This window comes from Oncorhynchus masou, unplaced genomic scaffold (genome assembly GCF_036934945.1).
Source record: "Oncorhynchus masou masou isolate Uvic2021 unplaced genomic scaffold, UVic_Omas_1.1 unplaced_scaffold_1018, whole genome shotgun sequence".
In the NCBI taxonomy this organism is placed as follows: Eukaryota; Metazoa; Chordata; class Actinopteri; order Salmoniformes; family Salmonidae; genus Oncorhynchus; species Oncorhynchus masou.
Genome location: NW_027016598.1, coordinates 184,588 through 200,201, shown reverse-complemented (window position 1 = coordinate 200,201; position 15,614 = coordinate 184,588). Strand labels below are relative to the sequence as shown.

Below are 15,614 nucleotides of genomic sequence, written 5' to 3'. Positions count from 1 at the left end.
GTGCAGACATCCCTAGATGACTATAAAACACTACATCTACTGTACAGACACCCCTAGATGACTATAAAACACTACATCTACTGTACAGACATCCCTAGATGACTATAAAACACTACATCTACTGTACAGACACCCCTAGATGACTATAAAACACTACATCTACTGTACAGACATCCCTAGATGACTATAAAACACTACATCTACTGTACAGACATCCCTAGATGACTATAAAACACTACATCTACTGTACAAACACCCCTAGATGACTATAAAACACTACATCTACTGTACAGACATCCCTAGATGACTATAAAACACTACATCTACTGTACAGACACCCCTAGATGACTATAAAACACTACATCTACTGTACAGACATCCCTAGATGACTATAAAACACTACATCTACTGTACAGACACCCCTAGATGACTATAAAACACTACATCTACTGTACATACATCCCTAGATGACTATAAAACACTACATCTACTGTACAGACATCCCTAGATGACTATAAAACACTACATCTACTGTACAAACACCCCTAGATGACTATAAAACACTACATCTACTGTACAGACATCCCTAGATGACTATAAAACACTACATCTACTGTACAGACATCCCTAGGTGATTATCTACACAGTTGGTAACAGACCTGTGCACTATAGAGATATGACATGTACACGTGTTCACACACACAACAGAAAACGGGCAAGTGTACTTCCCTGCCCCCCCCCCCCCCCACACACACGTCAGCACCTTCTGACATCATCACTCAGCACCAGCCACGCCTATCCATCTGCCCATTGTGTGTGAAGGACATTGTGTGTGTGTGTGTGTGTGTGTGTGTGTGTGTGTGTGTGATAAGGGATGGTAGTAGAAAGTAGAGTCTGAGGGATAATGGAAATTCTTATCTGATCAATGGACCTGCAGGAAACACAAAATAGGCCACACACACACACACACACACACACACACACACACACACACACACACACACACACACACACACACACACACACACCCTCCTGTGGGAACAGAAGTCTGTTTGATTCGTATGGCCCAAGACAGAAGGAAGTATCAGATTCGGATTCTGTTACCAAACATACAGTATTCACAAAGCCCCGGTGTTGATCAGAGAACAACACCGAACTAAAATATAAACGCAACAATTTTCAAAGATTTGACGTAGTTACAGTTCATATCAGGAAATCAGTCAATTGAGAAAAAAACGGATTAGGCCCTAATCTATGGATTTCACCTGACTGGGCAGGGATACAGCCATGGGTGGGCCTGGGAGGGAACAGCCCCACCCACTGGGAGGCAGCCCCACCCACTGGGAGGCAGCCCCACCCACTGGGAGGCAGGCCCAGCCATGGGTGGGCCTGGGAGGGAACAGCCCCACCCACTGGGAGGCAGGCCCACCCACTGGGAGGCAGGCCCAGCCACTGGGAGGCAGGCCCAGCCATGGGTGGGCCTGGGAGGAAACAGCCCCACCCACTGGGAGGCAGCCCCACCCACTGGGAGGGAACAGCCCCACCCACTGGGAGGCAGCCCCACCCACTGGGAGGCAGGCCCACCCACTGGGAGGCAGGCCCAGCCACTGGGAGGCAGGCCCAGCCATGGGTGGGCCTGGGAGGAAACAGCCCCACCCACTGGGAGGCAGCCCCACCCACTGGGAGGCAGCCCCACCCACTGGGAGGCAGGCACAGCCATGGGTGGGCCTGGGAGGGAACAGCCCCACCCACTGGGAGGCAGCCCCACCCACTGGGAGGCAGGCACAGCCATGGGTGGGCCTGGGAGGGAACAGCCCCACCCACTGGGAGGCAGGCCCAGCCATGGGTGGGCCTGGGAGGGAACAGCCCCACCCACTGGGAGGCAGGCCCACCCACTGGGAGGCAGGCCCAGCCATGGGTGGGCCTGGGAGGAAACAGCCCCACCCACTGGGAGGCAGCCCCACCCACTGGGAGGCAGGCCCAGCCATGGGTGGGCCTGGGAGGGAACAGCCCCACCCACTGGGAGGCAGCCCCACCCACTGGGAGGCAGGCCCAGCCATGGGTGGGCCTGGGAGGGAACAGCCCCACCCACTGGGAGGCAGGCCCAGCCATGGGTGGGCCTGGGAGGGAACAGCCCCACCCACTGGGAGGCAGGCCCACCCACTGGGAGGCAGGCCCAGCCATGGGTGGGCCTGGGAGGAAACAGCCCCACCCACTGGGAGGCAGCCCCACCCACTGGGAGGCAGGCCCAGCCATGGGTGGGCCTGGGAGGGAACAGCCCCACCCACTGGGAGGCAGCCCCACCCACTGGGAGGCAGGCCCAGCCATGGGTGGGCCTGGGAGGGAACAGCCCCACCCACTGGGAGCCAGGCCAAGCCAATCAAAATGAAATTTTGCCCACAAAAGGGCTTTGTTACAGACAGAGAAATACTCCTCAGCACCCCCCCCCCCCTCAGATTCATCAGCTGTCCAGGTGGCTGGTCTCAGAAGATCCCGCAGGTGAAGAAGCCCTGATGTGGAGGTCCTGAGCTGGTGTGGTTACACGTGGTCTGCTGTTGGGTAGCCGGTTTGGTGTACTGCCAAATTCTCAAAAACGACGTTGGAGGCGGCTTATGGTAGAGAAATAAACATTACATTCTCTGGCAACAGCTCTGGTGGACATTCCTGCAGTCAGCATGTCAATTGTACGCTCCTTCAAAACTTGTGGCGTTGTGTGACAAAACTGCACATTTTAGAGTGGCCTTTTATTGTCCCCAGCACAAGGTGCACCTGTGTAATGATCATGCTGTTTAAATCAGCTTCTTGATATGCCACAGCTGTCAGGTGGAATGATTTTCTTGGCAAAGGAGAAATGCTCACAAACAGGGATGTAAACAAATTTGTGCACAACAATTGAGACAAATAAGCTTTTTGTGCGTATTGAACATTTCTGGGATCTTTTATTTCAGCTCATGAAAACACTTTACATGTTGCGTTTATATTTTTGTTCAGTGTAGATTACATGGTTGATGTAGGTTCATCAACAACAGGGACCTAGATCCCTGGATAACAGGTCCCGGCAGGGTAAAACACTAGGAATTACAACAGCACATTAATTACACTGTTAGATCCCTGGATAACAGGTCCCGGCAGGGTAAAACACTAGGAATTACAACAGCACATTAATTACACTGTTAGATCCCTGGATAACAGGTCCCGGCAGGGTAAAACACTAAGAATTACAACAGCACATTAATTACACTGTTAGATCCCTGGATAACAGGTCCCGGCAGGGTAAAACACTAAGAATTACAACAGCACATTAATTACACTGTTAGATCCCTGGATAACAGGTCCCGGCAGGTTAAAACACTAGGAATTACAACAGCACATTAATTACACTGTTAGATCCCTAGATAACAGGTCCCGGCAGGGTAAAACACTAGGAATTACAACAGCACATTAATTACACTGTTAGATCCCTGGATAACAGGTCCCGGCAGGGTAAAACACTAGGAATTACAACAGCACATTAATTACACTGTTAGATCCCTGGATAACAGGTCCCGGCAGGGTAAAACACTAAGAATTACAACAGCACATTAATTACACTGTTAGATCCCTGGATAACAGGTCCCGGCAGGGTAAAACACTAAGAATTACAACAGCACATTAATTACACTGTTAGATCCCTGGATAACAGGTCCCGGCAGGGTAAAACACTAGGAATTACAACAGCACATTAATTACACTGTTAGATCCCTGGATAACAGGTCCCGGCAGGGTAAAACACTAGGAATTACAACAGCACATTAAATACACTGTTAGATCCCTGGATAACAGGTCCCGGCAGGGTAAAACACTAGGAATTACAACAGCACATTAATTACACTGTTAGATCCCTGGATAACAGGTCCCGGCAGGGTAAAACAATAAGAATTACAACAGCACATTAATTACACTGTTAGATCCCTGGATAACAGGTCCCGGCAGGGTAAAACACTAGGAATTACAACAGCACATTAATTACACTGTTAGATCCCTGGATCTAACAGGTCCCGGCAGGTTAAAACACTAAGAATTACAACAGCACATTAATTACACTGTTAGATCCCTGGATAACAGGTCCCGGCAGGTTAAAACACTAAGAATTACAACAGCACATTAATTACACTGTTAGATCCCTGGATAACAGGTCCCGGCAGGGTAAAACACTAGGAATTACAACAGCACATTAATTACACTGTTAGATCCCTGGATAACAGGTCCCGGCAGGTTAAAACACTAGGAATTACAACAGCACATTAATTACACTGTTAGATCCCTGGATAACAGGTCCCGGCAGGGTAAACCACTAGGAATTACAACAGCACATTAATTACACTGTTAGATCCCTGGATAACAGGTCCCGGCAGGGTAAACCACTAGGAATTACAACAGAATATTAAATGTTAGATATATGTGGCTGCTTTGTTTGACAGGGCCCAACATTAATCACAATACAAGTCTGTGTGTACACAAGTACGTGTGACAATGTGTGTGCGTGTGCGCGTGTGTGTGTGCGCAGTAAGTCAAAGAACACATGTACTTTCTCTGCACCACATCAAAACTCTTAATATTCGTTATAGACTCTGGATCAACAAAGACTGTGTGAAGCCCCTGTAATTACAGCACATTAAAATAACAACTGACTACTGCTGGGAGAAAGAGGAACCACAACCCCGATGTCACACCGGAATATTCTCAGTCCTGCGGCAAGGCAACCATGTCACATTGGATATGTGTGTGTGTGTGTGTGTGTGTGTGTGTGTGTGTGTGTGTGTGTGTGTGCGCGCGCGTGCGTGTGTGTATGTGTGCGTGTGCGTGTGCGTGTGCGTGCGCGTGTGTGTGTGTGTGTGTGTATGTGTGTGTGTGTATGCGTGCACGTGTGTGCACGCGTGTGTGTGTGTATGTGTGTGTGTATGTGTGCGTGTGTGTGCGTGTGTGTGTGTGCACGCGTGTGTGTGTGTGTGTGTGTATGTGTGCGTGTGCGTGTGTGTGTGTGTGTGTGTGTGTGTATGTGTGTGTGTGTGTATGTGTGCGTGTGCGTGTGTGTGTGTGTGTGTGTGTGCACGCGTGTGTGTGTATGTGTGTGTGTATGTGTGCGTGTGTGTGTGTGTGTGTGTGTGTGTATGTGTGTGTGTGTATGTGTGTGTGTATGTGTGCGTGTGTGTGTGTGTGTGTGTGCGTGTGTGCACGCGTGTGTGTGTATGTGTGTGTGTATGTGTGCGTGTGCGTGTGTGTGTGTGTGTGTGTGTGGCTCAGGGAGGTGAAATCATAGGGTAGAACCACTCACTCCACCCTCGTAACCGTCCAAGTCCACAACAGCAGCTTCCATAGCAGGAAGATGAGCGTCATGATGAAACTATGACTCACAGGGGAGTCTTCGAACAAGACACGCTGACGCCACAGACAACTCCTTTTTGATAGCGCAGGCGCAGTGAGATACCGGTGTTCATTAAGACGTCAACAACGGCGACGTCAACAACAACAACGGCGACGTCAACGTCAACAACAACGCTGGAGACAAACGAGTGATTTTATGAAAAGCAACATCCCCCAAGAGACGGTGCAGCCATGTAGAATGAGAGGAATTAAGATTAGTGGACTGTGATTGGCTGATGGGTTTAGGTTGTGATGATGATGCAATTTAAACATGGCCAGAGGTTAAAGGACAGAATGAAGAGAGGAGCAGGAGAGAGAGGAGCACGAGTGAGAGGAGCACGAGAGAAGGGAGCACGAGAGAGAGGGGAGCACGAGAGAGAGAGGAGCACGAGAGAGAGGAGCACGAGAGAAGGGAGCACAAGACAGGGGAGCACGAGAGAGGGGAGCACGAGAGAGGGGAGCACGAGAGAGGGGAGCACGAGAGAGGGGAGCACGAGAGAGGGGAGCACGAGAGAGGAGCACGAGAGAGAGAGAGAGGGGAGCGAGAGAGAGGGGAGCACGAGAGAGGGAGCACGAGAGAGGAGCACGAGAGAGGAGCACGAGAGAGGGAGCACGAGAGAGGGGAGCACGAGAGAGGGGAGCACGAGAGAGGGGAGCACGAGAGAGGGTAGCACGAGAGAGGGGAGCACGAGAGAGGGGAGCACGAGAGAGGAGCACGAGAGAGGAGCACGAGAGAGGGAGCACGAGAGAGGGGAGCACGAGAGAGGGGAGCACGAGAGAGGGGAGCACGAGAGGAGCACGAGAGAGAGGGGAGCACGAGAGAGAGGAGCACAAGAGAGAGGAGCACAAGAGAGAGGAGCACGAGAGAGGGGAGCACGAGAGAGGGAGCACGAGAGAGGGGAGCACGAGAGAGGGAGCACGAGAGAGAGGAGCACGAGAGAGGGAGCACGAGAGAGGGAGCACGAGAGAGAGGAGCACGAGAGAGGGGAGCACGAGAGAGGGGAGCACGAGAGAGGGGAGCACGAGAGAGGGGAGCACGAGAAAGGGGAGCACGAGAGAGGGGAGCACGAGAGAGGGGAGCATGAGGGAGAGGAGCAGGAGAGAGGGGAGCAGGGAGAGAGAGAAATGAGCACGAGAGAGAGAGAGGGGAACACGAGAGAGAGAGAGGAGCACGAGAGAGCGAGGAGCACGAGAGAGAGAGGAGCACGAGAGAGCGAGGAGCACGAGAGAGAGAGGAGCACGAGAGAGAGGGGAGCACGAGAGAGAGGGGAGCACGAGAGAGAGAGGAGCACGAGAGAGAGAGGAGCACGAGAGAGAGGGGAGCACGAGAGAGAGGGGAGCACGAGAGAGAGAGGAGCACGAGAGAGAGAGGAGCACGAGAGAGAGAGGAGCACGAGAGAGAGGGGAGCACGAGAGAGAGGGGAGCACGAGAGAGAGAGGAGCACGAGAGAGAGAGGGGAGCACGAGAGAGACGGGAGCACGAGAGAGAGGGGAGCACGAGAGAGAGAGGAGAACGAGAGAGAGAGGAGCACGAGAGAGAGAGGAGCACGAGAGAGAGAGGAGCACGAGAGAGAGGGGAGCACGAGAGAGAGGGGAGCACGAGAGAGAGGGGAGCACGAGAGAGAGAGGAGCACGAGAGAGAGAGGAGCACGAGAGAGAGAGAGGAGAGCACAAGAGAGAGAGGAGCACGAGAGAGAGAGGGGCACAAGAGGGCTCCTGAGTGGCTCAGCGGTCTAAGGCACTGCATCTCAGTGCTAGAGGTGTCACTACAGTCCCTGTATCACAGTCGGCCGTGATTGGGAGTCCCATAGGGCGGTGCACAATTTTTGTAATTGTAAAAAATATTTTTGTTTCACCTTTATTCAACCAGGCCAGTTGAGAACAAGTTCTCATTTACAACTGCGACCTACAATTAGCCCAGCATCGTCTAGGTTTGGCCGGGGCAGGCCGTCATTATTAACTGACTTGCCTACTTAAATAATGGTTAAATATATATATATTAAAATAGAGAGAGAGGTCACAAAAACAGGAGAAAAAAACCTCTCTCACTGCCTGGGCTTCATACATCTGATACTCACACAGTACATCTATGTACTGAAATACAAGAGGACACACACACACGCACAGTTCTGGAAACCACGCACACACACACACACACACACACACACACACGCACAGTTCTGGAAACCACGCACACACACACACACACACACACACACACAGTTCTGGAAACCACGCACACACACACACACACACACACACGCACAGTTCTGGAAACCACGCACACACACACACAGTTCTGGAAACCACGCACACACACACACACACACACACACACACACACACACACACACACACACACACAGTTCTGGAAACCACGCACACACACACACAGTTCTGGAAACCACGCACACACACACACACACACACACACACACACACACACACACACACACACACACACACACACACACTTACCTCTCCCTGGAAGCTCTTGAGCAGAGGAGCCACTTGCTTTCTGACATCCTGAAAGACGAAGAACACAGTGATAAACACAGTGATAAACACAGTGATAAACACAGTGATAAACACAGTGATAAACACGCTGATAAACACAGAGATAAACACAGAGATAAACACAGAGATAAACACGCTGATAAACACGCTGATAAACACGCTGATAAACACAGTGATAAACACAGTGATAAACACAGTGATAAACACAGTGATAAACACAGTGATAAACACAGTGATAAACACAGTGATAAACACAGTGATAAACACAGTGATAAACACAGTGATAAACACGCTGATAAACACAGTGATAAACACAGTGATAAACACAGTGATAAACACAGAGATAAACACAGAGATAAACACAGAGATAAACACGCTGATAAACACGCTGATAAACACGCTGATAAACACGCTGATAAACACAGTGATAAACACAGTGATAAACACAGTGATAAACACAGTGATAAACACAGTGATAAACACAGTGATAAACACACTGATAAACACAGTGATAAACACGCTGATAAACACAGTGATAAACACAGTGATAAACACGCTGATAAACACAGTGATAAACACAGTGATAAACACAGTGATAAACACAGTGATAAACACAGTGATAAACACAGAGATAAACACAGTGATAAACACAGAGATAAACACAGAGATAAACACAGAGATAAACACAGAGATAAACACAGAGATAAACACAGTGATAAACACAGTGATAAACACGCTGATAAACACAGTGATAAACACAGTGATAAACACAGAGATAAACACAGTGATAAACACAGTGATAAACACAGTGATAAACACAGTGATAAACACAGAGATAAACACAGTGATAAACACAGTGATAAACACAGTGATAAACACGCTGATAAACACAGTGATAAACACAGTGATAAACACAGTGATAAACACGCTGATAAACACAGTGATAAACACAGTGATAAACACAGTGATAAACACAGTGATAAACACGCTGATAAACACGCTGATAAACACAGTGATAAACACAGTGATAAACACAGTGATAAACACGCTGATAAACACAGTGATAAACACAGAGATAAACACAGTGATAAACACAGTGATAAACACAGTGATAAACACAGTGATAAACACAGTGATAAACACAGTGATAAACACGCTGATAAACACAGTGATAAACACAGTGATAAACACAGAGATAAACACAGTGATAAACACAGTGATAAACACAGTGATAAACACGCTGATAAACACAGTGATAAACACAGTGATAAACACAGTGATAAACACGCTGATAAACACGCTGATAAACACAGTGATAAACACGCTGATAAACACAGTGATAAACACAGAGATAAACACAGTGATAAACACAGTGATAAACACAGTGATAAACACGCTGATAAACACAGTGATAAACACAGTGATAAACACAGTGATAAACACGCTGATAAACACAGTGATAAACACAGTGATAAACACAGTGATAAACACAGAGATAAACACAGTGATAAACACAGTGATAAACACAGTGATAAACACGCTGATAAACACAGTGATAAACACAGTGATAAACACAGTGATAAACACGCTGATAAACACAGCTGATAAACACAGTGATAAACATAAACACAGTGATAAACACAGAGATAAACACAGTGATAAACACAGTGATAAACACAGTGATAAACACAGTGATAAACACAGTGATAAACACGCTGATAAACACAGTGATAAACACAGTGATAAACACAGTGATAAACACAGTGATAAACACAGTGATAAACACAGTGATAAACACAGTGATAAACACAGAGATAAACACAGTGATAAACACAGTGATAAACACAGAGATAAACACAGTGATAAACACAGTGATAAACACAGTGATAAACACAGTGATAAACACAGAGATAAACACGCTGATAAACACAGTGATAAACACACTGATAAACACAGTGATAAACACAGAGATAAACACAGTGATAAACACAGAGATAAACACAGTGATAAACACAGTGATAAACACGCTGATAAACACAGTGATAAACACAGAGATAAACACACTGATAAACACAGTGATAAACACAGTGATAAACACAGAGATAAACACAGTGATAAACACAGTGATAAACACAGTGATAAACACAGAGATAAACACAGTGATAAACACACTGATAAAAACAGTGATAAACACAGTGATAAACACGCTGATAAAAACAGTGATAAACACAGTGATAAACACAGTGATAAACACGCTGATAAACACAGTGATAAACACGCTGATAAACACAGTGATAAACACAGTGATAAACACGCTGATAAACACAGTGATAAACACAGTGATAAACACAGTGATAAACACGCGTGTTTATCAGCGTGTTTATCACTGTACTGCTATCACTGTACTGCTCTGTTTCAGCTGGTATGGTCAGTCTAGCTGTATGGAGGAGAAGGTACTGCTCTGTTTCAGCTGGTATGGTCAGTCTAGCTGTATGGAGGAGAAGGTACTGCTCTGTTTCAGCTGGTATGGTCAGTCTAGCTGTATGGAGAAGGTACTGCTCTGTTTCAGCTGGTATGGTCAGTCTAGCTGTATGGAGAAGGTACTGCTCTGTTTCAGCTGGTATGGTCAGTCTAGCTGTATGGAGGAGAAGGTACTGCTCTGTTTCAGCTGGTATGGTCAGTCTAGCTGTATGGAGAAGGTACTGCTCTGTTTCAGCTGGTATGGTCAGTCTAGCTGTATGGAGGAGAAGGTGCTGCTCTGTTTCAGCTGGTATGGTCAGTCTAGCTGTCTGGAGGAGAAGGTACTGCTCTGTTTCAGCTGGTATGGTCAGTCTAGCTGTATGGAGGAGAAGGTACTGCTCTGTTTCAGCTGGTATGGTCAGTCTAGCTGTATGGAGGAGAAGGTACTGCTCTGTTTCAGCTGGTATGGTCAGTCTAGCTGTCTGGAGAAGGTACTGCTCTGTTTCAGCTGGTATGGTCAGTCTAGCTGAATGGAGGAGAAGGTACTGCTCTGTTTCAGCTGGTATGGTCAGTCTAGCTGTATGGAGAAGGTACTGCTCTGTTTCAGCTGGTATGGTCAGTCTAGCTGTATGGAGGAGAAGGTGCTGCTCTGTTTCAGCTGGTATGGTCAGTCTAGCTGTATGGAGAAGGTACTGCTCTGTTTCAGCTGGTATGGTCAGTCTAGCTGTATGGAGGAGAAGGTGCTGCTCTGTTTCAGCTGGTATGGTCAGTCTGGCTGTATGGAGAAGGTACTGCTCTGTTTCAGCTGGTATGGTCAGTCTAGCTGTATGGAGGAGAAGGTACTGCTCTGTTTCAGCTGGTATGGTCAGTCTAGCTGTATGGAGGAGAAGGTACTGCTCTGTTTCAGCTGGTATGGTCAGTCTAGCTGTATGGAGGAGAAGGTGCTGCTCTCTTTCAGCTGGTATGGTCAGTCTAGCTGTATGGAGGAGAAGGTACTGCTCTGTTTCAGCTGGTATGGTCAGTCTAGCTGTATGGAGAAGGTACTGCTCTGTTTCAGCTGGTATGGTCAGTCTAGCTGTATGGAGGAGAAGGTACTGCTCTGTTTCAGCTGGTATGGTCAGTCTAGCTGTATGGAGAAGGTACTGCTCTGTTTCAGCTGGTATGGTCAGTCTAGCTGAATGGAGGAGAAGGTACTGCTCTGTTTCAGCTGGTATGGTCAGTCTAGCTGTATGGAGAAGGTACTGCTCTGTTTCAGCTGGTATGGTCAGTCTAGCTGTATGGAGGAGGAGGTACTGCTCTGTTTCAGCTGGTATGGTCAGTCTAGCTGTATGGAGAAGGTACTGCTCTGTTTCAGCTGGTATGGTCAGTCTAGCTGTATAGAGAAGGTACTGCTCTATTTCAGCTGTCATGTTCTATATCTATAAGTGTCCAGATATCTGTGACAAATGTTTAAATCCTTCGAAACTAATGTGATTTCTGGATTCAAATAAAGTATTTAAAATGTGTGTTTGTGTATCAATGCCTGTGTGTGAGTGTGTGTGTGTGTGTGTGTGTGTGTGTGTGTGTGTGTGTGTGTGTGTGTGTGTGTGTGTGTGTGTGTGTGTGTGTGTGTGTGTGTGTGTGTGTGTGTGTGTGTGTGTGTGTGTGTGTGTGTGTGTGTGTGTGTGTGTGTGTGTGTGTGTGTGTGTGTGTGTGTGTGTGTGTGTGTGTGTGTAGGTGTGTAGGTGTGTGTGTAGGTGTGTGTGTGTAGGTGTGTGTGTGTAGGTGTGTGTGTGTAGGTGTGTGTGTGTGTGTGTGTCACCTCCGGCGTGTTCTTCTTGAAGTCGCGGCTCTGGTCGATGAGTTTCTTCCTGGACTGTTCGCTCTCATCCTGTCTGTTGGCGAGCTGTGTGGCGGTGGCGTCTAGTTCTCTCTGAAACAAACACACACACGTTGTGAGAGGCTTTGTAGGGAGCAGCGGTCTGCATCTCAGCGCTTGATGCGTCACTACAGACACCATGGTTCGAATCCAGGCTGTATCACAACCGGCCGTGATTGGGAGTCCCATAGGGTGGAGAATAATTGGCCCAGCGTCGTCCGGGTTTGGCCCAGCGTCATCCGGGTTTGGCCCGGGGCAGGCCGTCATTGTAAATAGGAATTTGCTCTTAACGGACTTTCCTAGTTAAATAAAAATATTTTTTAAACAAATTCTCTCCACTTCTTCCCCCTCTCCTTCTCAACCCTCTCCTCCTCACCCCTCTTCTCCTCACCCCTCTTCTCCTCACCCCTCTTCTCCTCACCCCTCTTCTCCTCAACCCTCTTCTCCTCAACCCTCTTCTCCTCAACCCTCTTCTCCTCAACCCTCTTCTCCTCAACCCTCTTCTCCTCACCCCTCTTCTCCTCAACCCTCTCCTCCCCAACCCTCTCCTCCTCAACCCTCTCCCTCTCCTCCTCAACCCTCTCCCTCTCAACCCTCTCCCTCTCCTCCTCAACCCTCTCCTCCCCAACCCTCTCCTCCTCAACCCTCTCCTCCTCAACCCTCTCCCCTCTTCCCCCTCTCTCCCTCAACCCTCTCCTCCTCAACCCTTCTCCTCCTCAACCCTCTCCTCCTCACCCCTCTCCCTCTCCTCCTCAACCCTCTCCCTCTCCTCCTCAACCCTCTCCCTCTCCTCCTCAACCCTCTCCCTCTCCTCCTCAACCCTCTCCCTCTTCTCCTCAACCCTCTCCTCCTCAACCCTCTCCTCCCCAACCCTCTCCTCCTCAACCCTCTCCCCCTCAACCCTCTCCTCCTCAACCCTCTCCTCCTCAACCCTCTCCTCCTCAACCCTCTCCCCTCTTCCCCCTCTCTCCCTCAACCCTCTCTCCCTCAACCCTCTCTCCCTCAACCCTCTCCTCCTCAACCCTCTCCTCCTCAACCCTTCTCCTCCCTCAACCCTCTCCTCCTCACCCCTCTCCCTCTCCTCCTCAACCCTCTCCCTCTTCTCCTCAACCCTCTCCTCCTCAACCCTCTCCTCCCCAACCCTCTCCTCCTCAACCCTCTCCTCCTCAACCCTCTCCTCCTCAACCCTCTCCTCCTCAACCCTCTCCCCTCTTCCCCCCCTCTCTCCCTCAACCCTCTCTCCCTCAACCCTCTCCTCCTCAACCCTTCTCCTCCTCAACCCTCTCCTCCTCAACCCTCTCCTCCTCAACCCTCTCCTCCTCAACCCTCTCCTCCTCAACCCTCTTCTCCTCAACCCTCTCCTCCTCAACCCTCTCCTCCTCACCCCTACCCATTCTCCACCTTCCTCCCCATCCCTCCCCCCCCCCTCTCTGCTCACCCAGCCAGGAGAGAGATGATGCTGCTGGTAACACAGCACTAATAACTTAAATACCAAATGATTTATTTAACACACATTACAATAGGGGCCAAGAGACAAATCTACAGCATCCCCAGACACTCAGAAAGCCCACAGCGTCTAGACTCAATGGGAACACCAGAATAGAGTTATCGAGCAAAAGAAATGACAAATCCTATTCTATCATAGATCCATCTCTTCCCAGACCAGATCCCACACCAGATCCCACACCAGATCCCAGACCAGATCCCAGACCAGATCCCACACCAGATCCCAGACCAGATCCCAGACCAGATCCCAGACCAGATCCCACACCAGATCCCAGACCAGATCCCAGACCAGATCCCAGACCAGATCCCACACCAGATCCCAGACCAGATCCCACACCAGATCCCAGACCAGATCCCACACCAGATCCCAGACCAGATCCCACACCAGATCCCAGACCAGATCCCACACCAGATCACAGTGGATGTAAAGCCACTGATCCCAGACCAGATCCCAGTGGATGTAAAGCCACTGATCCCAGACCAGATCCCCGTGGATGTAAAGCCAGACTGATCCCAGACCAGATCCCCGTGGATGTAAAGCCAGACTGATCCCAGACCAGATCCCCGTGGATGTAAAGCCAGACTGATCCCAGACCAGATCCCAGACCAGATCACAGTGGATGTAAAGCCACTGATCCCAGACCAGATCCCAGTGGATGTAAAGCCACTGATCCCAGACCAGATCCCAGTGGATGTAAAGCCACTGATCCCAGACCAGATCCCAGTGGATGTAAAGCCACTGATCCCAGACCAGATCCCAGTGGATGTAAAGCCACTGATCCCAGACCAGATCCCAGTGGATGTAAAGCCACTGATCCCAGACCAGATCCCAGTGGGTGTAAAGCCAGACTGATCCCAGACCAGATCCCAGTGGATGTAAAGCCACTGATCCCAGACCAGATCCCAGTGGATGTAAAGCCACTGATCCCAGACCAGATCCCAGTGGATGTAAAGCCACTGATCCCAGACCAGATCCCACACCAGATCCCAGTGGATGTAAAGCCACTGATCCCAGACCAGATCCCACACCAGATCCCAGTGGATGTAAAGCCACTGATCCCAGACCAGATCCCAGTGGATGTAAAGCCACTGATCCCAGACCAGATCCCAGTGGATATAAAGCCACTGATCACAGACCAGATCACCTTGGGTGTAAAGCCAGACTGATCTCTCAGCTCTAGAGTACTCGAACATAACCACGCACAAACACACACCGTGTAGTCTATAGCCATCTCTACCCTGACACATATCACCCCCCCCGTGTGTAGTCTATAGCCATCTCTACCCTGACACATATCACCCCCCCGTGTAGTCTATAGCCATCTCTACCCTGACACATATCACCCCCCTGTGTGTAGTCTATAGCCATCTCTACCCTGACACATATCACCCCCTGTGTGTAGTCTATAGCCATCTCTACCCTGACACATATCACCCCCCCCCGTGTGTAGCCTATAGCCATCTCTACCCTGACACATATCACCCCCCTGTGTGTAGTCTATAGCCATCTCTACCCTGACACATATCACCCCCCCGTGTGTAGCCTATAGCCATCTCTACCCTGACACATATCACCCCCTGTGTGTAGTCTATAGCCATCTCTACCCTGACACATATCACCCCCCCGTGTGTAGTCTATAGCCATCTCTATCCTGACACATATCACCCCCTGTGTGTAGTCTATAGCCATCTCTACCCTGACACATAAAACCCCCCCCCCTGTGTGTAGTCTATAGCCATCTCTACCCTGACACATATCACCCCCCTGTGTGTAGTCTATAGCCATCTCTACCCTGACACATATCACCCCCCTATGTGTAGTCTATAGCCATCTCTACCCTGACACATATCACCCCCCCCCTGTGTAGTC

At 49.3% G+C, this 15,614-nt stretch overlaps 1 protein-coding gene across 1 annotated transcript in view; it reads right to left on the bottom strand.

Moving 5' to 3' along the window:
* Window positions 1-15,614, bottom strand: part of LOC135538920 (protein CASP-like) — a 125,390-nt gene that overhangs the window by 42,204 nt on the left and 67,572 nt on the right. The window contains exons 2-3 of the mRNA XM_064964795.1: window positions 12,182-12,292; window positions 7,882-7,929 (exon numbers count right to left, since the gene is read on the bottom strand). Of these exons, the coding sequence (XP_064820867.1) occupies window positions 7,882-7,929; window positions 12,182-12,292 (159 nt within the window). The remainder of the gene's footprint in view (window positions 1-7,881; window positions 7,930-12,181; window positions 12,293-15,614) is intronic.